This window comes from Dermacentor albipictus, chromosome 5 (assembly GCF_038994185.2).
Source record: "Dermacentor albipictus isolate Rhodes 1998 colony chromosome 5, USDA_Dalb.pri_finalv2, whole genome shotgun sequence".
Classification (NCBI taxonomy): Eukaryota; Metazoa; Arthropoda; class Arachnida; order Ixodida; family Ixodidae; genus Dermacentor; species Dermacentor albipictus.
The window spans coordinates 25,697,721-25,725,317 of NC_091825.1; the positions used below are offsets into that span (position 1 = coordinate 25,697,721).

At 44.6% G+C, this 27,597-nt stretch overlaps 1 protein-coding gene and 1 pseudogene across 1 annotated transcript in view; both read left to right on the top strand.

Annotated features, from left to right (window-relative positions):
* Positions 1–17,420, top strand: part of LOC135898286 (uncharacterized) — a 33,616-nt gene extending 16,196 nt beyond the window's left edge. The window contains exons 3-4 of the mRNA XM_065427156.1: positions 5,216–6,097; positions 16,147–17,420. Coding sequence (XP_065283228.1) covers positions 5,216–6,097; positions 16,147–16,710 — 1,446 coding nt within the window. The 3' untranslated portion in view covers positions 16,711–17,420. The remainder of the gene's footprint in view (positions 1–5,215; positions 6,098–16,146) is intronic.
* A 1,272-nt stretch (positions 17,421–18,692) lies between these two features.
* Positions 18,693–20,841, top strand: LOC139060262 (putative nuclease HARBI1; annotated as a pseudogene).
* Positions 20,842–27,597: the final 6,756 nt, after the last annotated feature.

The following is a 27,597-nucleotide window of genomic DNA, read 5'->3' on the forward strand; positions in this document are numbered from 1 at the left end:
ATTTGCAGAAACTGGCTTGATATGTCCTTGGTGCATTTCAGTATCTTAGACGATATATTATCCGGTCCAGGGGCGCTTGAAACTTTGAGCCTTTCAATAAGTTTTATGATACCATGTGTAGTGATGATAACGCGTAGCATCTGTGAAAACGGAAACTTAGATAGGGGAAGGATACTTAAGGTCGGTTCATTAGTAAAAACTGAAGAAAAGTGAGAATTCATTACATCACTGCGTTTGTCTGGTGGAACTTGAGAACCGTTATTGCTAACCAATGAGATGTTATGTGCTGACGTAATGGCGGGAGTTAAAATTTTCCAGAATTTTTTTGGATTGGAGCGAATAATGTCCTGTAGATCCAGATGATAAAATTTTCTTTTTGAGCATCGCAAAAGTTTTGTGTAATCGCGAAGACAACAGAAATACTTTTCCCAACGCAAAGCGCTAGCCGAATGTTTTGCTGCTCGGAAGAGTCGTTTCTTTTTATTTGACAGTTTTCTGAGGGCATTAGAAAACCAGGGTCTGCTGGCATCGCCTCGAATGCAAACAAGGGGTACATATCGGTCAACGAGTGATAACAATTTTTGTTTGAAAAGCAGCCAATTTTCATTTACTGTTCTGGAAGTGGAGGACATGCGGAAGTAATGAAAAAACTTGTCCAGCTCGATGATAATATTCTGAATGTCAGCCTTCTTATAGTCTCGTATATATTTGACTGATGGTTGCCCAGTAGGGATGGGTACGGACAGTTTGAATAATAAGGAGCAATGATCGCTGAAACCGGGAATGCATGATAATGACTGAATGGATTCAGGGTTCGAAGCAAGAACAAGGTCAAGAGTATTGTTTTGGCGGGTTGGCATGTCATCCTATAGGAGCGCCTCACAACTAAAAAAGCATGCCCAACTGGAAGACCTATCGTATCACTGTAAACTTGTTCGTTAAACACTTTTCCATAGGCTTCATCACCATCCATCCCTTCAGAACAATTTTGTAAGTTACCTCATGCCATCTTTCCACGACGTGATCATTCTTTCAAAGTTAACGTGTAAAGTGCCATCCATCCTCTCATGGCAACTCATTCATTCGTCGCACGACCATACAGTGGAACAATTTGCCATCGCTTATCGCGGCAGAAACTGACACAGAAAATTGCAAGATTTACTTCGCTGTGATGAAAATGTGTTATAACATATTGTTCATTGTAATTTGGTTCATCCTTTCCTTTGGTATTAGGCTTTATGTTTTCATTGCTGTTTTTTATTGTTGCTTTTTCTAATATGTAAAACGTTAACAAAAGGTGTATCGCTCCCCCCCCCCCCCCCGTATGTAATACCCTCCCCTTGAGGGCCTTTGAAGGTACCATGAATAAATACAGAAAGCCTGCTCTAACTACGGTGGTCTGCTCCGCACCACCGTCAGTTGCACGTCGCTCTTCGAAGAGGCAGGGCGTGTGTCGAGTGAGCGACTGAACAACACTTGTGCAACGTGGTGAACGCAGTTTCAGTCAGCGATCCGAGACCTCAACGAGGTGCGACGTAACGATAACGCATTTCTCTCGCCTTTGCCGCCAAATCGCCATTGAATGCTTTTTGAGCAGTTGGTTTTAGCTGATGTTCGCTCGTTAGCTCAGCGCGCTTTGGTGACTGTAGACAATGCGCAATAATCGTGAGAGAGAAAATGGGACATCCATCCAATCGTAGCATTTGCTTATTGTCTCATTTTCGCTTTATAATTAGTTGTCAGAACTATTACGTCAGTAATTGCCAGAGAAGTAGGATTAGTGTCGGGTAGGATTTTTCCGGTAAGCGGACGGAATCTGTCAAAGCTGAGAAAAGAAAATATCAGCGTGGTGCGAGTTGCAAGAGTGTTAAGGTGAAATAAAGCCAAAGTTAAAATAATCTTGTAGGAAAAACCGGGTTTTGTAGAATACAGGAGGAATAATAAACATTCGCGACAATGCAGAGTACTGCACGGAAATATAAGACTCGCATAGCACCTACCAGAACGTTAAGAAAGGACTTCGATTAAAAGACTGCTATTAGATCAAAACGAAATTTGACTAAATAATAACAAAGCACAACAATGCGCACTGGATCTATGATAACAACGTTGAAACATTGGGTGAGTCTCAACACGTTATTAAAACGACAATAATTGAAGCGCGGCGTAGTGATCGAGAGGAGACTAGATATGAGCATGAAAAATAAAAATAAGCTTGGGCTGCTCGTGTTGCGACGCTGCGTGTGAAATGCTGAGGGATTCATTTTGAACGCTTCAGTTGTGTGGGGAAGTCAGGGTAGGCGCGAGAACATAGCGAAGGGTGCGTCGCCACAACGACCTGTAAAGCAGTGAAAACAAGGCATTGAAGATTTCCAACCATAACAGCACAGACAGTGGCAGAAGTCCGCGAGTCAACGCAACATTAAAATAGCGTTAAAAGATATAACTAGGGTTCAAGCTTTCTGGTTTAAAGAAAAAAAAATTTGCACTGATATATATATATATTTAAGGGGGGGGGGGAGTAGGAGGAGGGGAACTGGCATTCAGTGGCGCAGCAGTGATACATGCGTTCCGATGAAAATTGCGTGCATTGGCGTCAGCGGGTCGTGTGCAACACCAACGCTACGCGCATCGTGCGCGCCGACGGACGCGGAACTGGTGGCGGCCTTGCTGAGTGCACTCGGGAGAGGAGGTAGCCGTGCGCCGTAGTTTTCTGCATTGATGCTCGTGCTTCCCTGTTTGAGCAGTGTTTTCGGAGCTGAATAAGCCACGCCCGTCGCATGCGTGCAGCAGCCAAATCTCCAAGGCATATCCGAGAACAAGTGCCGCGCGGTAGGGAGCGCCAATGCCGGCAAAAATTTGTCAGTGATGGGGTTCTAAGCGTTCTCCCCGAGGCTTTGTGAGTGGGAGCGACGGGAACAATCGATCGTCGCTGTTGAGCGAGAAATTTCTTGTTGCTTTATTTTGTCACCTCGATGGTTGTTGCACTAGATCACGTTTACACGATGAGGCGACCAAGTTGGTCACTATCAAGGCATGTTTTGCTTTGGTTTGGCCGCCGTGCAAAATGCGGGTTAAGGCATTTCGCTTAGGTTCTGAATGCCGCTTGCCGCTTCTTTAGCGTGTTCCTCTAGTGAGGGCATGGGACCACACGAGTGGAGCGCCTTGCTTGTTAAATCTGATCAGCCATAGAAGGACTGATTTTGTTGGTTTCATGCAACCCGGTAATTTCGTCTCATCAGTTCTGACGCATTTCCTGTTCTTGGCTAAATTTTATGCTTGGATTCGCGCATACTGATATGTTGTTGATATTTTCAACTACGAAGCTTTCGACAAGCGCTAAATCACGGTGCATTTTATGAGAGTGCTATGTGCAAGTGCTTTTCTTAACATCTTTATTCTTTTCTCCGCAGGAAACCTTCGACATTGTGGTTGCTTGGGAAATGTGTAGAAAAAAGTAGCCCGAGGGCTAGGATTGCTGTTATCTGTTGCATATATTATTGCTGTTCGGTTCTCGCTCAAAAACTCGCGTGATGTTTGTGAATTCACAACGCCTTGATGCTGTCTGAGCGGACCCAGCACGCAGATTGCTCTGCTTGTTTCGTTTTTGAACTCCTTTTTTCCGCGTGGAAGTCCCTGTCCCTCGGCTCCTTATAAACTTCTGCGGCGTACGATTGCAGTGGCTGCTCCACAAAAGAAGAAAACCAGCCTCGCTACCAGCGCGCATCTTCCTTGGCCGATGCTGCTCCACTGTAAAAGATGTCTGGCTTCTGTTCCCCGTAACGCTCGAATAAACAAAATACTCAAAAGTTGGTAAGCATAGCTTTGTACGTTCCTAAGCAGGTCACTAAAGAAATCCCAGATTGCGAAAACTGCAGCGGGAAGGGCAGTTCGTCGACCGCGCTCAGTATAAATGACAACGTGCGAGTGCATGACAATACGCTCTCCCAGGTTGTATAGCGACGGTGCCATGTTCCCTGCCTAAAGGGTTCTGCTCCTGCTATAGCTCGTACTGAGCGCTATAGTACGGTGTGGAATTGCGGCACGGCGTTAACTTCCGCGTTCATTCACCCGGAGAGTTTGGTGACATCGTTTACTAGTGTACGCGTATCCATTAACGAATTTTCAATTCAGGAATTTTTTATTCTTCTTGAAGCCACTTTGTAGACCCATATTTGACAATGTCACTTGTCGAGAAAACAAAGTGTCTACTTATCACCAGCTCCCCTTCGTATAGGTGGGTTTCATTGCGCTAGCCTCCCGAACGCACCCGTCAAGTATGTTCCTGCAGCTGCCACGCTCAAGTAGCGGTCTGGCCCCCGAACAAAGGGGAATTCGCGGCAGCCATCGTTGCTGCAAAGTGCTATCGTCTGCTACCCCATGCCGAGCGTACTTTCGAAAGTGCCCGCTCAGCTAGAAGTCATCGGTGGCGCTTGTATAGCTGGTGCAACACCCGCGTAGTGAGGAGCTGGGCTTACCAGGCTTACGGCAGGAAGCATGCGCTATCTCCAAAAGAACGCCAGTCGTCACTGGACTGGTCAGTCTTCTCTCGCTGAATCCCCTCGTCATGCCCATGCTCTTTGTAGACCAAAAGGCTCTCTTCGCTAACTACGTGTAAACCTGCTAGGAGCCTTTCGACTGCCATTAGGTAAAGGAATCAGAGAATCACTGAATATCTGAGTTTTCTGGTTTTTTTGTTGTATAACTCGTTATTTTTTTTTTCAGAGACAAACACTTCATGACGCAAATAGTGTGCAATTGATGCGATGAGCGCACATAGATGACAATTACGGCGCAATACATTTTGAAGCTTTACGCGTAAGTGTAACTCTGACATTTCCTCAAATCTATTTTACACGAATTCGCCTACTGTATGTCCTCGTACCTTACATCTCCCAAATCTGATTTAATAGTCGTAATTACTTTAACCGCATATTCGCGATTTGGCGCTACGATTCCAACGACAGTTGAGACGCACTTGTGTCACATCAATGAATAGTAGTCAGGGACTCCTATTTTCTGTGACTCATGCTTGATCCCAATAATATGAACATTGCACTTAGCCCAGCGCCCAGTCGGACTTCGCTCGACCGAGCTAATCAGACTACCTTACTCACTATCAGACTCATCCTTACTCGGTGTGAGTCAACTAATTGAGCATGCTGCCGAGCTACGCAGAAGAACACCCACTCTTTTCGAAACGCGACTGCTGCAGGTGCTGGGCCTGCTCCACCTGCGCTACAACCTGCCCACGGTGTTCGCCGTGTCATTTTCGTTCAGGCCCGCGCACGAAGGCTCCGGCGTCGACCGACACAGTGTGCGAATCAGCGGTGCCTACGCGCCTCGACTGATGGCTTCCGCAGACGCCGTAGTCGTGGAGAACCGCATGGTCGCCTTTCTCTCAACGCACCTCCGGCAAGGCACGTCTCGCGAAGAACACCAGTCCTCTCAGAGCGACTTGCGGGACGACATCCTGCGCGCCAACTTCCGCCTTCAGGACGCGCTGCAAGTCTTCGACGACATCGTCCACACAGGTGACGCGAGCTTGCTCCAGCAGCTTTTTCCCGAGCACGACCTCAGCTCTTGGAGGGAAGTGCTCGGCGACTGCTGTGACTCGTGGCACCTGGAGGTACAAGACCCGCAAAACGCACGCAACGTCTTTCACGTGCTCGAGGATGGCCAGACACGGAGCGAAGCATTCGAGGCCTACTTCGCCATAACAATCGCCATGGCCGTGTTCTCCGAAGAGTTCACTCTTGCGGAACGCACCGATGATATGAGTTTGTGCGGCAAGTTATGCGACCGGATGGCGCGGCAGCCGCAGGCACTGTGGGACATCTCGTCGGCGACGGTACTCACCAGCGCAAACCTGGACACCTCGGTTCGCATGACATTCGACACTATGACTGCTGCCGTGGCTTCTGAAGCCAGCGAACTGTTCGCCAACTACACAGACTCGGGCAGCATACGCGAACTTGTGCGGAGCGTGCGCCTTCTCCTGCCGAATGACATCGCTCGCCCTTACACGAGCATCCTGCCTAACCTGACGGACAGCTATCTCCAGAACAAATTCACCATTCGCAGTTTCTTGTTCAAGGCAAGTGGTCTTTCACGCTGTCTCCAATAAATATGTGATTGGTTTGCTCCGGATGATGGTAACAAACATAGGAAAAGCAATATTGGCGGGAGTAAAATATTAAGGTATCTGATCAGTCCCTGAAAAAATAAAAATCTTAATGTTTGTCAAGCGATATTGTGACAGACTGAGAGGGAAAAAGAAATTTTAATCAGTGCAGAAATATGCAAGTATGAAAATGCAATACGAGTTTACAGTTCCACACTTGGCAATGTGAAAAAAAAAACCGCTTCTCGCTATGACTAGACCACGTTTACTTCCCTTGCGAAATACCTAAGGCGAGTCCATTTACTCTGTTAGTAGCATGTATTCTTGTACGATTTTTAAACAGGAAACTTATATCGCATTTTGGCCGAAATCTTGTTTGTTTAGAATCACATTCAACTTGCTTCATTACTTAGTTAATCATTTTAAATGCCTCCAATTCCACATGAGGCAGTGACATTGTGTTGTTTACGTTAGGCATTGTTTTTAATCACTTGCTCTAAGCCCGTAATGGAGTCTGGCATAGTAATGCTCATTCTAGGCATTACCATTTATAAACCGTTTATAAAAACCGTCTTGCGCGCATGCCGCAGGTAGTGGGCATCGAAGCATCGCTCTCCTACGTTTTGCAGGTACTTAAGCAAACTACCCTATGTCACCCTTCGGTCGGACAACCGTTGTATCGTTCTGCTCCCATGCCCAGAAGCCTTATTACTGCCATTGTGTGAATTGTTGCTGTTAATATGCGGTGATGTTGAGCGGAATCCGGGTGCCAAGGATGATCAGCTTACTGAGATGCCCAAATTGACGAAAGACATGCCTGAACGCTCCATTCGCATTGAAGCTGCACAGATGACGATGTAAAGTGATATCCTAGAGCTTAAGGGTCAGCAGCAATCGCTCACTAAAAATATTTCGACCATAGTTACGCGCCTAGAAACTGTCGAAAAGCGGACATCTAAATTGGATAATGTAAAGTGCGAACGTGTCAACTAACTGAGCAAATGCAAACCTAGGCGCTCAGAAAATGCGCGCGTCTTGATAAAGCAGAAGATCGCTCTCGGAGGGAAAACCTAGTATTTTTTGGAATCGCTGACAATGCTTCTGAAACGGCACAGCAGGCTGAAGAAAATGTTTTAAGATTAATCCACCAGTCTTTCGTGCTAACCTTATCCGGCGGTAACAAATTTTCCGCTAGCATAGTTCGACCAATTATAGTAAAGTTTTCTGCCTGCAAAAGAAAAGAAAATGTTTTCTTCAAGCGTCACGTGCTCAAAGGAAGGAGGGTGGTCATGCGGGAGGATTTTTTGGTCAACACTCGTCATGTTAGAGAAAAACTAACCAATTATGCCAAGGAACTTAACTGCCCTTTCAAGCTGCGGTATAACAAATTAATCGCTAATGAAAAATGCTACGCCTATAACTGCAGTGCTGACGAAGTATGTGAAACAGGACCATCCTGACGTGCAACTAATGCCGCTAACTCCTCTCCGTGGCAACTTCGTTCTGCTGGCGCATTTGCTTCCTCGGGAAGAAATACAAGAATGCCAGGCGTGGCGGCATTTCCGCCATTAGCGACCTGATCCTGCTTTCTACTAGCGTTCGCAGCCTTCTGTCTCAGAAAGATGAAGTGTGTGCAGTGATTAACGGTTCTAACACTCATATCGTCGCGTTAACCGAAACCTGGCTTTCTGATAAAATACTAAACGAAGAGCTGTTTTGCTCTGCAAAACACAATATTTCGCTGGGATAAGCCTAGTCGATATGGTGGTGGTGTTCTTGCTATAAACATGGAAATTGAAAGCCGACCTGTTCTAAAGTCTATTTTGGAGGCAACAAGATGTTGCTTGAACTTGGCTTTTTTTTTTAAATTGTCCCTGGTGTATGCTATCGCCCGCCTTCTGGGTGTTCCAATTTTTGAGACGACCTTCACGATTGCCGTAATCACATGAACATCATGTTTCCTGGAGCGCCGGTCATTCTGTAAAGTGATTTCAACGTTTCTAACATTGTATGGTTAAATTCACAATGATATTCGTCGCCTAACTCGGGTGAAGCGGACCAATTCCTTCCCATTTGTTCTCATTTTGGTATGACACAGCTGGTTCAGTTTCCTGCACGCGTTACAAATAATACATCTTCAATTCTTGACCTGGTTTTCACATCATCGCCGGAAATTGTATCTTGTGTGTCTAATACGCCCGTGATCAGTGGTCATGAAATTATTCAAGCATAGATTTCATCGCCATTCTCACGTGCGCGTGAACATATTAAAAGAATACGCGATTATAAAAAAGCTGATTTCGGATAGATTAACAACGAATTATGCTCCTTCGTAGATGTGTTCTTGTTCGATTACCTTAGACGATCTGTGCAAAGCAACTAGTAGTTATCCAAAACAAAAATTTCCGAAGTAACTTTTAAATACATTCTTAGCAAGTAAGTTTTTTCGAATATGAGCGCCTATTGGCACAACACATACATAAACCGTCTTTCAAACCGTAAGAAAAGGCTCATCGCACTGCTCTAAAATCTCGGTCTGATAAACGTTGGTCAGCCTATACATCTGTAAAACAACCTACTTATCTTAAATGAAAGGAGCTACATTTTTCTTCTTTAATCACACCCTTCCAGCTATGCTAAAAATATTTCTACACAATTTTGAAGTGTCATGCATGGTAAGGAACGCAGCGCAATAACTTCGCAAACGACGGAAGGACAACTCGTACGTGACATAGAATGCGCGTCTGTCCTAAATGAAACAGTTATAAAAGCTTTTTCTCTTTCAGTAGGTACCAATGAATAACATACCTTGACATTACCTCATTACTTGCCCATGGACGCCATTATTGTTACTTCTGAGGGTATTCGCGCCGTCCTTAAGAAACTTAAAAATTCATCATCATGAGGCGTTGACAGCATCATTACGAAATTCTCGAGAAACACTGTCGAATACAGTTCTGTCATTCTGGCATGCATTTTTTCACAGTCACTTCAGCATAATAACCTTCCGGAAGACTGGCTGGTTGGGAAGATTGTTCCAGTTCACAAGTCTGGGCTATACACAATCCATCACATTTCCGTCCAATTTCACTCACATCTGTTCCACGTAATGTTTTTGAACATATTATATTCACATAACTTATTATTTTCTTGAGACGGACCAATTTCTTTACACCCTCACAACATGGCTTCCACAAGAATTTTTCTCGCGAAACACAGTTCAATAAGAGGAACAAATTGAAGGTCGTACAGGGCTACACCCCTACATCCAGTCATGATGACCTGAAAGTCGAAAGCCTCTATGAATACGTGGAATCGGCCATGTGTAAAGTCAAAACAAAATACACTATACTGATGGGTGACTTCAATTCCAGGGTAGGCAAGAAGCAGGCTGGAGACAAGTCAGTGGGGAAATATGGCATATGCTCTAGGAATAGCAGGGGAGAGTTATTAGTAGAGTTTTTGAGAACAGAATAATATACGTATAATGAATACCTTCTTCCGCAAGCGGGATTGCCGAATGTGGACGTGGAGGAGGCCGAATGGCGAGACTAGAAATTAAATAGACTTTATATTCTGCGCTAACCCTGGCATCATAAAAGATGTGGACGTGCTCGCAAAGTGCGCTGCAGTGACCATAGGATGGTAAGAACTCGAATTAGCCTAGACTTGAGGAGGGAACGGAAGAAACTTGTACATAAGAAGCCGATCAATGAGTTAGCGCTATGAGGGAAAACAGAGGAATTCTGGATCAAGCTGCAGAACAGGTACTCGGCTTTAACTCAAGAAGAGAACCTTAGTGTTGAGGATATGAACGACCATCTTATGGGCATCATTAACGAGTGTGCGATAGAAGTCGGTGGTAACTCCGTTAGACAGGATGCCAGTAAGCTGTCGCAGGAGACGAAAGAGCTGATCAAGAAACGCCAATGTATGAAAGCCTCTAACAATACAGCTAGAATAGAACTGGCAGAACTTTCCATGTTAATCAAGCGTCAGACAGCTGAAATAAGGAAGTATAATATGGATAGAATTGAACATGCTCTCAGGAACGGAGGAAGCCTAAAAGCAGTGAAGAAGAAACTAGGAATAGGCAGGAATCAGATGTATGGGTTAAGAGACAAAGCTGGCAATATCATTAATAATGTGGATGGGATAGTTTAAGTGGCTGAGGAGTTCTGTAGAGATTTATACAGTACCAGTGGCATCCACGACGATGATGGAAGAGAAAATAGTCTAGAGGCATTCGAAATGCCACAAGTAACGTCGGACGAAGTAAAGAAAGCCTTGGCAGATATGCAAAGGGGGAAGGCAGCTGGGGAGGATAAAGTAACAGCAGATTTGTTGAAGGATGGTGGGCACATTGTTCTAGAAAAACTGGCCACCCTGTATACGCAATGCCTCATGACCTCGAGAGTACCGGAGTCTTGGAAGAATGGTAACATAATTCTGATCTATAAGAAAGGGGACGATAAAGACTTGAAAAATTATAGGCCGACCAGCTTACTCTCCGTTGCCTACAAAGTCTTTACTAAGGTAATCGCAAATAGAATAAGGAACACCTTAGACTTCTGTCAAGCAAAGGACCAGGCAGGATACCGTAAAGGCTACGCCATAGACCATATTCACACTATCAATCAGGTGATAGAGAAATGTGCGGAATATAACCAACCCTTACATATCGCTTTCATTGACTACGAGAAAGCGTTTGATTCTGCCGAAACCTCAGCAGTCATGGAGGAATTACGGAATCAGGGTGTAGACGAGCCGTATGTAAAAATACTGAGATATCCATAGCGGCTCCACAGCCACCGCAGTCCTCCATAAACAAAGCAACAAAATCATATAAGGAAAGGTGTCAGGCAGGGAGATACGATCTCCTCAATGCTATTCACAGCGTGCTTACAGGAGGTATTCAGAGACCTGGATTGGGAAGAATTGGGCATAAAAGGTAATGGAGAATACCTTAGTAACTTGCGATTCGCTGATGATATTGCCTTGCTTAGTAACTCAGGGGACCAATTGCAATGTATGCTCACTGACCTGGAGAGGCAAAGCAGAAGAATGGGTCTAAAAATTAATCTGCAGAAAACTAAAGTAATGTTTAACAGTCTCGAAAGAGAAAAGCAACTTGCAATAGGTAGCGAGGCATTGGAAGTGGTAAGGGAATACATCTACTTAGGGCACAAGTGACGGTGGATCCGGATCACGAGACGGAAATAATCAGAAGAATACCAATGGGCTGGGGTGCGTTTGGCAGGCATTCTCAGATCATGAACAGCAGGTTGCCATTATCCCTCAAGAGAAAAGTGTATAACAGCTGTGTCTTACCAGTACTCACGTACGGGGCAGAAACCTGGATTCTTACGAAAAGGGTTCTACTTAAATTGAGGACGATGCAACGAGCTATGGAAAGACGAATGATGGGTATAACATTAAGGGAAAAGAAAAGAGGAGATAGGGTGTGGGAACAAACGCCAGTTAATGACATCTTAGTTGAAATCAAGAAAAAGAAATGGGCATGGGCAGGACATGTAATCTGAAGGGAAGATAACCGATGGTCATTAAGGGTTACGGACTGGTGCAACGAAGGGAAGTGCAGCAGGGGGCATCAGAAAGTTAGGTGGGCGGATGAGATTAAGAAGTTTGCCGGGACAACGTGGCCACATTTAGTATATGACCGGGTTGCTTGGAGAAGTATGTGAAAGGCCTTTTCCCTGCAGTGGGCGCAACCAGGCTGCTGATGATGATGATGCGATAACGAAGAAGATGTCACCTTACTCGAGACCAATATAAATGACATACTTGCTTGGTGTCAAACGTGGAACAAGGAATTAAACATTTCAATATGCAAATCGATGCACGTATCTCGCACCCCATTAGCATGTCCACAGTAAAATCTTGCTAATGCATCTCTTGAGTCTTTTTCATCCCACAAATACCTCGGTGTTCATATGTGTAGTAAGCTATCATGGAAGTATCATGTAAGGTTCATCATCGCCGAAGTTAACCGTTCATTTGGGTACTTTTGAAGAAATTTCTATAGGACACCTCGATCACTTAAAAAGCTTCTCTACACCACTCACATCCGTCCGCCACTTGAATACGCACCATCTATCTGGGATCGCGGTGGTACATCACTGATAAACGAACTTGACAGAGTGCAGAATCGTTCCATTCGCTTCATCTTATCCAATTATGACCGCACAGCCAGTGTTACCCTGATGAAGTCACTTCTTAACCTTCCCGAACTTACCATATGGTGTAATATAGCCTGGGTCGGTCTTTTTCATAAAGTTTAAAATGGCAACAATCATCTTTGTAAACAGCTCATTAAAATGCCTCCTTTCATTTAAGCTAGAATAGACCACCTCCAAAATGTTGACGTTCCTCGTTGTAGAAATGTGACCCATTGACATTCATTTTTTCCTCGGACCACCTCGGAATGGAATCAGCTGCCAGAAGCAGCTTCGTCTATTACCCGTACATCAGGCATTAAGTGTTTTTTGAATAACATGCTTAGCAATGCCTAATTATTTGTATTCAGTTTGTTCTGTTTTGCCTGTTTTTGCTTATTTTTAGATCTTGAAATTAGTCTGCTTTTTGGTATTTGCAACTGTGCATTTTTTGTATTAATTTGTCGATTGTTCCTGCTCCTTATTGTTATTGTATCAACTGTACTTTTTTCCGATTTTCGTCTTTAATATGCCCCTCCCCTCTCTAATGTGTAAACCCTGAGTGTAAAATGAATAAATAAATACAGTTTTACATGATCAAGATATAAATGCTAATAGGTCGTCAAGGATTGGATGAACCAGGTTAAATTGCCCCCGACAATCTCACTGACGCTTCGATAGGTAGACATAATTTTGTCGAAGGCGGCCTTGTATCCGCTGGCGTGTTAGATTTAAGTTGGTGGTTGAATGACTTCATGGAGAGTCGATGATGGCGATGAGAGATAAAGCTGCGTTCAACAACGATTGGTCTACCTATTCAAATGTCAGCGAGCATGTCTGAGGTAATGTAGCCAGATTCAACCAATTTTTCTCACACGTTGTGCTTTCACCTGTCGGCCTTCATACTGATTTTAGCAAGCTCAATATACGTACTTCTAAAGCGGGAAGAATGACATTTAGAAAATGAGCATATCAGTGGAATTAAAGTGTGTGCAACACTACAGAAGGTAATGCTGCACAAAAATCTGCTTCATAGCCATGTTATATTTACACAAAGCAAGAAGGAACCGGAAACAAAAGTGTAACAGCTAGGTAGTGAATGATTTAAAGTTTTATTCGCTGTCTTTGTTCTTTATCGAAGTATATGCTGTCCTTTACATTTCTTGTGCAGTTGTCATTCAGTAGAATATTTTTTTTGTTTCACTAATGGAACGATGCTCAACAAAGGTTGGTGCGTGTCTGCTGTCGCAACCGTCAAAGTAATTCATGCGGGTCACCAGATGATGCTTAAAAGCTAAAACAGCCTTTTTAGGTTTGAAATCACATGAATCTTCACGGCAAGCTTTCGAATCCTAAGATTGTGCGATGTTTTCTTTGGCTAGCTGTGCTCGGGACTTACAGTGAAACTCCAGTCGCCATTATTGTTCTCTCCGCAAGAAAAAATTCCGTAATGCGACAGGTATTTAACAAAACATTTTTATAAAAGAAATAAATGTCTTACTGGACATTAAAAAATACGAAATGAATCTTTCTGTAAAATTTCTTAACAGTGATGCGCCCGCCACGGTTAGTGGTCACTTGCTGAATATGTAAGAGGAATGCACATGTTATGAGAACGGGGCTTTGGTGCTGCAGAGAGATTGACAATTGTGTATGAATTCGTGCGCCTTCACAATGAAGAAAGTAATGCGAAGGTGGGCACACAAAGTGCCCAGTACAGCCCTGTTGTTCTGTGCCATTTGTGTGCCGGTCTGTGGCGTGTCGAGCCCTTTGCGTGCCGTCTTTGACGTGGGTTTTCCCACAGTGCATATAAAGATTACAACTGACGACACAAAACGTCTCGTTTCCTAAAACATTGCCTAACCTTTCGTGCAGTTCAGCTGTTGGAATGACTGTAGGCGCAATTTGGCGCCGCCCGTAAATGGTAACGGGTCATTTATACACAGCATCGTTTATATTCACAGATGCGAGATAGTTGCCATCCTTCTAACCAAGGCGTTAAACCTATTGTTTTCTCCATCTATAACGACCCGTATACCTTAGCGTGAATACGGAGCTCTACGAAAACCAAAGATATAACTGGAACAATGATATCAAACGGAACGTTTGGCAACATGCGTAAAATAATTACAGTAAAGATGGCCGTTAATCAGTTTCAATCCTTTAGCGGTAATCAAGAAATAATGCAACAGCTTTTGGATGCGAGAATGACTGCAATATGTCTCAAATTAGCTGAGGTAGGCAACAATTAGCGCATTCGTGTTACAAGGGCTGATCTACTTATTGATCTGATCTACATGTTGATCTACTTATTGCCTTGACATTTTTTCCTGCAGCACCGTGAGCCTGTGCCTTTCTCTGCATTATATCGGCAGTGTCATTGCGTAAATATTGAGGAAGCAGAATTACGTGCAGGATCATCCCTATGTCTTAACAGTAGTTGGAAACTTGCATCTGTGAAGCAATGCCGCAGTCCTTGGTAATTACGAAATTTTGAGCGTTGCACTGCTCGCGCAAAGAGAACTTTTGCCACTTCCATTTGAATACGTGACTAATTTAGGAACACGCATTGTTTATGGACACTGTTTAACTTCATGCATCGATGCACTAGATAGTCGTCATCTTTTTGAAGTAATCCCAAGTGCTCCTTGTGAATAGCGTTGTCAAAACAACTGAGACGCGCTTCTCAATTTAGTGTACCGCCTCGGTACGAGGAAGCGACTGCTGCCATCGAGCACTTGACTGCCTCCCTTCGACTTCATAAAGACTGATGGCGGCGCCATTCCGTCCGCTGTAAGGCACGTCAACGACCTTTAATTCAGTGAAAAAAACTTAGTGAACTGGTGTTTTGGTGAAGGTAAGTTACGGCTTAATGCGGCATTGCTAACGCTATTATTTGCTTTATCTGTGGACCAAATTTCTCAAAAGTTGTCATGTGAAATCGTAACAAGTGAATCATTCTTTAAAGCATTTTACGTCGCAGAGCAAGCATCGTGGTTATAGATCGCTATCTTCTTAACGTATGGGGCATACTTCAGCCTAAGCTACCACCTTACTTTATGTAGTCTACGAAGCTTCATTGGTTCACGCATAAAGGAGGCAACATGGTAAAACAACCCTGGTAGCACGTTTATGTTTATGATACCTTCGTGACAATAATATTAACGGATCAGTCCGCATAAAGAAACGATTCTTTTCGCTGAAATGTATAATAGTAATCTAGTTTCACTGCGCTGGCACAGCCCCATCGACATCCTGCTCACTTGACCGTGCTCCTCGCCTCTTGTCAGCCAATTAGATAAGATAAACCGCTCAGTGTAGGCAATGTTATTCGTTTTGAAAGCGAACAAAGGTGTCCTATGAACGAGGAGAGCGTTTGATTGGACTTTTCAGACAGCCCTGCGGGTCAAGGCCCGATGCTTCCATCGATGGCTACGTAAAGTTCAAGTCAGGAGATTGGAATAAAAACGCATTAAAATAGTTTTACGTTATAGGGCCGCTTGCTCGTATTGCCGAAAGAATTGTGACTCAGTCATAGAAAATTCCGTTATCCGTACAGTTAATGCAGTCTTGTGTGTCGAAGTTACTGCCGTCTATCTACTTTTCTTGTGCTTTCTTCCTCCCTTTCTGTATGAAACCACCTTTCAACGAATTTGCTTCCAAAACATGTACGAATTACACCTTCCCGCGTTGTTGCTTTCGCGAATATGGGGATTACACGAGGTACGCAAACTTCTGCGCCGGCGCATTTCGCAGTTCACCTGGAGATCAGCTAAATGGGAATCGTCAGTTGTGTTTCGCACAAGGCATTTCAATGTGCTTCCTCGTCGTCGCCTTCCCCGTCAGGTCAGTGTTCTGGACTCGGCACGAGGACTGGGGGGCCTGCGCCGGTTGCACACACTGAACCGCTTCACTGCGCGCGTCGGCGGCCACGTGGTGGTCTCCCCGCGGGTGTACCCGATGCTGAGCGTCGACAAGGGAAGCCAGACCGTGGTCAACGCGGCCTCGCTGGGCGTCTCGCTCGCGGACAGTCTCTGGGACGCCGTGTTCTCACGCCGGGAATGGTCGGTGCCCCTCCTGCATCGGCTGGACGCGCACACGTCCTGTCTGCAGCGTTACGTCAGGACCGAGTTGGAAGGCCGGCTCTCCTATCCGCTGCTCTCGGTGCGATCAGCCGTGCGCGCCGTGTCCTGGCCTCAGTGGCACGCCAGGGCGGACGACGACTGGAAGCTGTCGGCCAGCCAGGTGTTCTTCATGCTTTTTGTCCTGAGGCACGCCTGCCTAGCGCGTGACCACGCCGACAAAGAAGCGACCCTTTCCCGGCGGCCCTTCATGCTTCGCGTCAGCCACTTCGCTGCGGCGTTCGACTGCAAGCCGGCGCCTTTGCTGGGGCTGGGAAGCTGCCTTTGATAGCTTCGGACAATTGCAGGTGCCATTCGGGATACGGTAACTTTTTGTTAGGCAGAGACAGCTTCGTCTAACCCTATTCTGTCTCCTGATCCTTACCGGAACCACAAGGTTGCATCTACCAATCGTTATTCCGCGGTATTCGCATTTATGCATCGCAAAATGCCTAACAGGTCAGAAATGGATCGTTATATCTATCATGTTTCTGTTTTATGTTTTCCCCTTTATTTCACATTCGCTGCTTTTCTGATTTCGTGTTCATTGATTTGTACAGTTCGTTACTAACCTGACTGCCATATCGTAATGATCTTCCTTTCTGAAAGTTTCTAGTCCTCTTCACGAAACACGTGCGTTTAGAACCGTGTTTCCGTACTTACATTCCAATTAGCTAGCTTATTCTGTTTAATGACCGCGGGAAAAATAAAAAGTACGACTTTTAAAATTTTATATTCGCTCAAAACTGGCTCTACTGTCACGAATATATATTCAATGTGACAGACGCTGCAGAACCAACGGGTGTCGTTCGTAAGCGATCACGGATGCAACAATTACGTCGACAGAAAGTTCGCCTTGCCTGACTACAATGCCACTTTTTCAAGATTATGAATCCACAACGCTGCCATTTGCGATATAATTCTTGGACAGCTTTCTTTTTATTTTGCGCACTGTTATGCGAGTGAGAAATGTCTTTTTCAAATTTCTTCCATTTATTGGCTGTGCTCAAATGACGATGGTTACAGAAATAATGACGTAAGTCATCTGATTAAATGAAGCTGATTAAAGCCGTCAGTTGACTTCGCTGCTCCCAAAATATTTTATCAGTTAGTATGGAACAACATAATTTGTATCAAGTGAATTTGTAACTATTTGCATCTGAAATGCCATCTCTGTTATGAAAATGGTGACAATACTGAACGTAGTATTCTTTAGCGAAATAGGTGCGTAAGAAAATGATGTGGACAGCACAGACACATTGTCCTGTCAACATTGTTTTTTTTTCCGAGCCTATTACGCACACCCATACAATATGATAAACTAACTGGCTCAGCAGTGACCAACTGTGTACTGAGTATTAGTTGCCAATGTTCGCTGTTACATTTGTACGTAGATGATTGCAACTTCAAGTAATGAAAAGCACGGTAAACATTGTTACAACAAAAAGCTTTTGGTCTCTATTGCTTCAGAGGCACAATGGTAAGCGGAACAAATGCACCAATAGCTAATTTCGTGATAGTATGGGGTTATGCTAATCATACGTGCATTCACATGCATTTCTAATAAAAGATAACGTCTCTAGTATGGTTAGATGCGTGGTTACGCATTATTCTGCATTTTGCTTTGTAGTGCATTTGTGCATGTCTTGGTCAGATTGGTAGTGGTGTGTCTGTGAACTTTCAATAAAATCATCCTAGGAAAAATAGGACGTTACATTACGCGGCACAAACACAAGAATGTAGATGTGCAAGTTTATTAAAAAGAGCTGTACTGTCGCGCAGGCACCGTGATTAGCACACATGTGAAAACGTTTATGCCTGACGCATAAAAAGGAAAGAAAGCAGTAGCATGGACAAGCCTACGCAGTATCACCCTGTCGTGAAAATTATTTTCTTATATGTCGCATGACCTTGACGCTGCAGTGGTTTGTTACGTTAAGAGCTACGGATTGTAGAATCGTTGATATGGGTTCATTCATTGTCGTATGGTGCCACAGCCAAAAAAAAAAAAAAATGTGCATGATTCTGATATCGAAAACACCGGAGACCTACAGAGCAGGGGGAGGGCCAGTAAAGTATTGCCAAACCGCAGACTTACCCACGTATTCAGAAATGCTTCTTGACCCGAACTTGACTTGCGGCCGCCTCAAGTCAGCGCCCACGAGCATCATAAGCCTCCCTCGACTTGAAGCGCCTCCTCGCGGCGTACTTCACTTGATCAAGTACACGAACGCTTCAAGACAGGGCCAGCGCTACCTTGAAGTGGGCTCTGAGAGGTTGAGGGGCCATGGCGGCTCATAGGAGCTACGTCGCCAGAAGAACTAGCGCGTACGAATTTGCGTGTAGAGCATGTGATGTCTTTTTCGGTGATACATTTTACATGCAAACGGTGCCACGGCCATGGATGCGCGGCATATCGAACCCGATGGAGGTATACGACGACGATGAGTTCAATACACGCTATCGCTTCACGAAGCAAACAGTTCGTGAGCTGCTCGCCTCCCAGCCACTTGAAGCGTGCGGCGACAACCGAGGACTTCCGCTGAAATCCATGCTGCAGCTGCTTGTGGCACTGAGATTTGACGGCGCCAGAACCTTTCAAATCGTGAGCGGAGACTTGGTCAATGTGTCCCAGCCCACGGTGTGTCACACGGTGAAAAGAGTGACGTGCCTTCTTGCAACGCACCTGTACCGAGCAATTGTCCGCTTCCCGGATGCCTCACAATTGTCAGGTGTAATGCGAGATTTCTACCAGATCACCCACTTCTCCCGGGGTGACGGGCTGCATCGACGGCACACATGTACGCGTCAAGAGTCCCGGAGGCGATGACGCAGACGTTTACCGCAACGCGCAAAGGACCGTTTTCTGTTAACATTTAGGTGAACCCTTTTTCACAATGGGTAGGGATCGTAAGCGATTAGTTTTTGCAGAAACGTAAAACCAGCGGTAAAAGTCCTAATCGTCATATTACAATTCTCGCATGCTGTTTTAAGTAATGATGTCACGAACGTGATATTCATTCGCACACTATAATTCACAGAGAGACAGTACGAGTACCGCTTTTTAGTCGAGTGTGTGATTTCAACTGTAGCGCTTTCAGGCCATTTACTTACGTAGCGTAAATGTGCGGCAAAGACGAGCTTCGCTTGCTGATCACGAAGCAACTGATGTGCGCGTGCACACATTTTTATTTGACAACGTAAGGAATGGGCTATCACACTTCTGTCCATTGTGACCCCTACAAGCTTTTGCAACAAATTCCGTATTTACATGTGCCGTGGCAAAAACAGGGCGTAGAATTATGAGCCACATGAAATTTTTAGTTAGTTGAAAATTTCTGTGAGATAGCCTTCAGTTGTTTTCAGATTCTTATCTTCCCTCTTGCTGGGAGATAAAGTGTAGTTACAGCTGTTGCAACGACAACACGCTGTTCCTGCACTCATACTCTAGTTTTTTTGCAGGCATTTGCCTGACAATTTCTGCAGTTTTTCAAAGTTTTAGCGAGCTGGCCGGGGTCTGCCTCTGACAGTCGCATATTCGACGATACTCGAGTACGTGTCATGTACCAACAGCACCATGTGCCTGGTCTGCTGCTTGAGGACATGGGCTATGCCTGCTCTCCTGTCCTGATGACGCCCCTTGCTGAGCCAGGTCCAGTCAACTCAACAGCAGGCAGGCAAGTAATACCTAATCTTTTCAGGGGTGTATATGATAGGCAGTACCTCTGTCCATAATAACAACTATGTTTTTTGTAAGGCTATGGAATACACCTAAAGTGTGTTACAGTTAGTAGCTGTAGCGCATAAGCAACATGTTTCTCTGTTATCCGCTGCTGCACCAAGAGCAGACAGGTGGCGTCGCCTATATAGCGCCAGATTGTTACAGCTCCATTCAATATAATGGTCGCTAATGAAATATGGCTGGGCAGAACGAATGTGACTATAGCAATGTGGTGCATAGTTTGCAGGAAATAGAATGTGTTTGTAGGCATGCAATGTAGATCTGTGCTAACTACACAGAAGAAAAGCTTTGGCACAATATAATGTACAGTGCATATTCGAAAACTGACTAATTGCATTATATTGTCATTCTATCAGGCACAACAAGGCGCACATCAAGACCCGCGATTCCATAGAAAGGGCCTTTGGAGTGGGGAAAAGGCGCTTCCTCTGCTTAGACATGAAGCTGCAGCACAAGCCGCGTAATTCAGCTCGCATAATAACAGCTTGCGCGGCCCTGCACAACGTGGCCCTCCTACGAAGAGAACCCGAGCCACTTGGTCTCCATGTTCCCACCAGCCGATGCAGACGTACAGGAAGAAATGCTTGCCAAGAGCACCTGCCACCTGTTAATAGTGTGGGGGACAACATACCTGGCATGCGTGCACGGCAACTTCTTATCCAGAGAAGTTTCTCCTAAAGATTGTTGTTTAAAATCCACCTCAGTGTTTCTGAATAATAGGGGTGTGCGAACAGTGAATTTTGAGACCGAATCGAATGCGAATCGTCCAGAATCGAATCGAATGGTTTTGGAATAATGAACAGGCATTAACACAATTATTATAAAACAATTTTCACATCCCAGTATAGTTACGAAGTTTCTGTCATTACATAGCACATTACGAAGCGTTGTTTATTAAACGCACAAATGGAGCATTAGGACCAGACAAGGAATTTCTTGGCATGCACAGAACTCGTAAGAGTGTGCGAATGGTTTCTGCATAGGCTGTAATGTATGGCTACCGAAGCGGCGTAGACTGTTCTACTACGCGAGTTCTCATGCTATGTTTATACTATGCCCTAGGGGTGAAAACTTACCATGCTTTTGCTCCAATTTTGTTTATTTGGGCGCAGTTGACGTTTTCAAATATTCAAATGTTTAGAATACTCGCACACCCTTACTGAATAGCTGGGTAATGTGTTTAGTGTTGTTCTATGTGTTGTGTCGCATTTGTATGGCACTACAGACACGCATGAAATGTAAAGAGACATTATGTGCTAAAAACTCACTTACTGACCAGACATACAGCCTCAGGGTGGAATGTAGCCAAGTGCATGCTACAAATCTCTATTTCATATGCTATATGTTCGGGTAGTAATTGCCGTTCCGCAGCTTCGATAGCTGTTTTAGCATTTCCACAAATGCACATGAAGAAAAAACAGCACTATATTGTTTCATATTCTATGGCCTGTTTCACAATAAAAGCTTTGACCAAATTTCAATGACTCTGCATTCCTTCATTATCTGCATTCAGTTTTGCAAGCTCAACTTGTTTTTGAACTTGCAATATTTCTATTTGGAGCTTGTGTTCATTTCTTTTTTTGGATGTTGTCTCTGTGCTCCTCCTCCATGAGGCGCATTCGAATCTGATGCTCCTGCCTGAGCAAAGCAATCACTTCATTTTCTGAAGCCAATGTCATTTCGAGGAGGGCCATCCTGCCTCTGGGTGGCCATGGGCTTGTTGCTCTGGCTGGTTCCTCGGGCTCATTTTGGTTGTTCGCCCTCACTGTTAAGCAGCTCCGACGCAGCTGCAGTGTCGGCCACATTTGGTGCACTTGTTCTATTGGTGACGCCTACCACTGACTGGTCGTTTTGTAGATGGCTAGGGCTCGTGTGCTTCTCCGAAATTATCATTAGTTCAAAATTATGCCCATCATGCAGCCCACCTTGCATCGCTGAGTACAAATGCCACCACAAGTGGCTTTTGACATATTTAACTCAGGGTTTTGAAAAAGCCTAAATGCATTATAAAGACAACTGTAACTTCTGCGCACTGTACGACAAACAGGCTGGAAGTACCACCTGCCCAGACATGTATACAGCATCAAAGCCTCAGAATACATGATAAACTGGGAAGTGGTTCCTCACAGCAGATTGCCTTCAAGTTTCATGCCACAATAACATCCCAATGTATTTCCTGAAATAATACTTTACCGCAATAGTCCTACAATGGTTACACTTCTATTTTCATTGGCTGCAAGAGCCGAACAGGCTCTCTGTCCACTGAGAAGAGAGAGGCCGCTCCATCTGAATCGTCTTCATTCAAAATTATGGTGGCCATGTGACCTGCCGCAGCCCCAACCATTGCTGACAGTGGTGTCATGCCTGCAGCGGCAGGTCCTTCTCCTAAAAAAATGCGTAACAGTTGTGACATTCTATGCAGTACATTGAAAGGGCTTTGAGTGGGCTAGTACACGATGCACATTGAATAGAAAACGTTCAGCATGTTTGATTTCAAGCAGGTTGCTGAAACTGATGTGACGCACTTTTTTTCTCTTCATTTACAGTATTAGCATGCAAGGTGTATTACAGTATTGCATGCTGCCAGATTTCCTGTTCCTTAATCTTACTACTGATGACGTTGTAAAATGAACAATTTAACACCGCAGTGCTTTGCTTCGTGTTGGTCTAGAGTGACGCTATCTAGTCGCTATGTGTATTGGAGAAAAGTGGAGCAGGTCCTGTTGGCATGCATGCAGACATGGAAAACTATCACTACCACTATCAGACCAGCTTCTTTTGGGTCCTTGGCCTCATGCAAACAGCACTGCTTTGATTACACGCACTGCTATTGCCTTTCTACAAGCCACTGGGCTAGACGCATGGCTTTAGATATAACATAATGTCGTGAGCTTGTATATACACACCTCCTTCTTATATGATCACTCATCAGCTCTTTTCCTCCTTGTCCCTTTTTTTGCGGTATAAAGTAGCAGGCCAGAGCAAGGCATAGCTGAGGACCTCTCTGCCTTTCTACACATAAATTTCTTCTTCTCTCTACAGATCATGTAGAATTTTCAGCGGACAGCTACTTTCTGGCACACCTACATAATTGGCACTAATGTGTCTGGAATTTCTGCTTCTCGTGAACATCGTTACACAAGAGCAGTATAGAATTTCCATTACACAGTTTTACCTCCATCATCAGAACACTGTGTTATCATTAAATCATGCCAGTTAAAATATATTTCTAGCAACTCTGCACATTTGTATAAATGCCCTAATATTTTCATAGTATTTGTAATTTTGTTACCTGCATTGCCTTTCAGCGTATGATGCTTGGAACACCATGTCGTATTGCATAATATGTCATGGCTGTATTGTGGGTGCAACACACGATGGTCATTGAGGTTGTTCTGAGTCTTGCCAAAAGTTAAGTAGAAAACTTCCATGCACTGTTTACAAGCAAGTAGGCAGGCTGTTATGGTAATAGGGCATTTTAGGACCTACGAAATGTGATTAAATGCCGCGTTTTGTCAACTGTAGCCTATGTGTATCTGATCATACATAAAGTGCCTTGATCATGTCAGACTACTACTAAGCTGTGTTTACCACCACACAAGTGTGTTAGGGCGCGATTTAAAAAGACATTACTTTCAGGGCAGCAGAATGCACATGATATCATGCTTGAACAGCTCGCTGGTTGCATGAAATACTTCAAGCCTAATACCTGCGTTCATCAAACCTAATTTGTGTTCGCTCATGTTGTGTGTTACCCTACGCCTAATGTGATCCCGATCATGTGTTCTAGCAAACGCATCGCGCGAGCAAGTGCTTGCACATTACCTTCGTCCCTTTGAAGGAAAAGCTTTCGTACCGTGCACCGTTTCGGCCGCCTTGAAATCTCAACGCTACCTGAAGCACACGTATATCAGCAGTGCAGTACAAACACACGAAAAAGTCGGAATGTTATTCAGCGCGACAACGCCGAAACGCGGAGACATAAAATAACACGAACACACAGGACGACGCACTCTTCATGTCATTTATGCGTAGCGGTGTTTGGTCGTTTTCGCAGTTATTGACGCCAGTCTCAGCCAGTACGAAATCGCTGAAGACAATATACTGTCGACATCACACACACAGTTTGACAACAGAATTCCAATGTCCTACGCAAAGATGCTAGTCTTCTACGTACCGTCATCAATGGAAGATTGCTTACCCTTCTTGTGAATTTTCCTTTTTTCTTCCGAATTCTCTTCTTTCCATTTCTGTTACATGTTTCCCGAACATTTCTTCAGTTGCTTGAAATCTCGAGGCGTGACACCATGCTGTGCGTTGAATTCCACTGCAAGCTTCTTCCATGCCGCAGTTTTGGCGCTCAGCGATGCGACGTCCGTCTTCTTGCATTCTAGAACTTTTATGCAATTATTTACGAAGCTCAAAAGACCAGACTTTTCCTCGAGTGTGAAGCGTGGTGCCGGATTTTGCGACCCAAAGATTGCTGTCAACTCCTCCGATGCCGTATTTAAAACGTGACTGTTGAGCGGCAGTGGATAGACTTGGATGGTTGTGGTTGTGCGTTGTTTTTTATTTATTCTTTTTGACCAACCCCTGTCTGAAAACGGGCATTTTGTTTAACCTTTCAGGAAATCATCACTTATGCAGATGTATCAGCTATTTTATTGTCATTCAATCTGGCAACCTCGCTCAAAGACTCACCGCGTCGTAGCTGGGGCTTGACTTGACGAAGGAAGGCAGCGGGAACGTTCATGAAACGCGATGGCTGCGTTTAGCGTGCTCAAGTCGGGTGTAGTCTTGAGCCGGACTTGTTCAAGACAAGGCGTAGCTTCAAGTTAAGGCGCATTTCTGAATACGGGGGTTAGTCTTACTTTTACTGGGCTTCCCTCAGCTACGTTTGTCTCTGGTGTTGGCGATAGCAGAGCCACGCATAATTTTTTTCCATTGCGAGAAAGAAGACGACCTAAACGAGCGCGTGGCTTTTCATCAGAGAGCAATGATGTCATATTACCTGTGTCCCTACCGCACCGCTCCTTCTCCCCTGCTAGGTTCCAGCCACCCTGGCCGCGTTGCTATGCTGCGGGATGCTATTTCTACACGCTGCTTTCACTCTCTCCCTGCTCTCTCTTCCTCTGCTCGGAAAAACTGCGGCCGTTAAGCGAAATCCGCCGAGGTTCTAACATCATCATCATCATCAGCCTGGTTACGCCGCTGCAGGGCAAAGGCCTCTCCCCTACTTCTCCGACAACCCCGGTCAAGTACAAATTGTGGCGATGTCGTCCCTGCAAACTTCTTAATCTCACCCGCCCACCTAACTTTATGCCACTCCCTGCTACGCTTCCCTTCCCTTGGAATCCAGTCCGTAACCCTTAACTATCATCGGCTATCTTCCCTCCTCAATACATGTCCTGCCCATGCCCACTGCTTTTTCTTGATTTCAACTAAGGTGTCATTAACTCGCGTTTGTTCCCTAATCCAATCTGCTCTTTTCTTATCCCTTAACGTTACACCCATCACTCTTCTTTCCATAGCTCGTTGCGTCGTCCTCAATTTAAGTAGAACATTTTCATACGTCTCCAGGTTTCTGCCCCTTAGTTCAGTACTGGTAAGACACACCAATTCTGTACTTTTTTCTTGAGGGATAATGGCAACCTGCTGTTCATGATCTGAGAATGCCTGCCAAACGCACCCCAGCCCATTGGTATTCTTCTGATTATTTCCGTCTCGTGATCCGGATCCACCGTCACTTGTGCCCTAAGTAGATGTATTCCCTTACCACTTCCAATGCCTCGCTACCTATTGCAAGTTGCTTTTCTCTTTCGAGACTGTTAAACATTACTTTAGTTTTCTGCAGATTAATTTTTAGACCCATTCTTCTGCTTTGCCTCTCCAGGTCAGTGAGCATACATTGCAATTGGTCCCCTGAGTTACTAAGCAAGGCAATATCATCAGCGAATCGCAAGTTACTAAGGTATTCTCCATTACCTTTTATGCGCAATTCTTCCCAATCCAGGTCTCTCAATACCTCCTGTAAACATGCTGTGGATAGCATTGGAGAGATCGTATTTCACTGCCTGACGCCTTTCTTTATCGGGATTTTGTTGCTTTCTTTATGGAGGACTACGGTGGCTGTGGAGCCGCTATAGATATCTTTCAGTATTTTTACATATGGCTTGTCTACACCCTGATTCCATAATCCCTCCATGACTGCTGAGGTTTCGACAGAATCAAACGCTTTCGCGTAATCAATGAAAGCTAAATATAAGGGTTGGTTTTATTCCGCACATTTCTCTATCACCTGATTGATAGTGTGAATGTGGTCTATTGTTGAGTAGCCCTTACGGAATCCTGCCTGATCCTTTGCTTGACAGGAGTCAAAGGTGTTCCTGATTCTATTTGCGATTACCTTCGTAAATAGTTTGTAGGCAACTGACAGTAAGCTGATCGGTCTATAATTTTTCAAGTCTTTGGCGTCCCCTTTCTTATAGATTAGGATTATGTTAGCGTTCTTTGAAGATTCCGGTACGCTCGAAGTCATGAGGCATGGCGTATACAGTGTGGCCAGTTTCTCTAGAACAATCTGCCCACCATCCTTCAACAAATCTGCTGTTACCTGATCCTCCCCAGCTGCCTTCCCCTTTTACATAGCTCCCAAGGCTCCCTTTACTTCTTCCGGTGTTACCTTTGGGATTTCGAATTCCTCTAGACTCTTCTTTCTTCCATTATCGCCATGGGTGCCACTGATACTGTGTAAATCTCTATAAAACTCCTCAGCCACTTCAACTATCTCATCCATATGAGTAATGATATTGCCGGCTCTGTCTCTGAACGTATACATCTGATTCTTGCCAATTCCTAGTTTCTTCTTCACTGCTTTTAGGCTTCCTCCTTTCCTGAGAGCGTGTTCAGTTCTATGCATATTATACTTTCTCATGTCAGCTGTCTTACGCTCGTTCATTAACTTCGAAATTTCTGCCAGTTCTACTCTAGCTGAGGGGTTAGAGGCTTTCTACATTGGCGTTTTTTGATCAGATCCTTCGTCTCCTGCGATTGCTTACTCGTATCCTCTGTAACGGAGTTACCTCTGACTTTTATTGCACACTCCTCAATGATGCCCACAAGATTCTCTTTCATTGCTTCAACACTAAGGTCCCCTTCCTGAGTTAAAGCCGAATACCTGCTCCAACAGCTCCACTGTAAAAGAACAGAAGTAAGCAGAAGTTACACAAGCGCCGACTGAACTGAACTTTCTTTTGCAAAACAGACAATATATTACTTAAGGCACTGTGTACGAAATGACGCATGCAAACAAATGCGGGGTGCTTTATTTTATTGTCAACATAATTTTAAAACTCGCTCCTCAGATGAGGCACAATTCGGCTTGAGCCAGATTACTCTCAGACGCACACAATATTTTCACGGGAGATAAAAAAG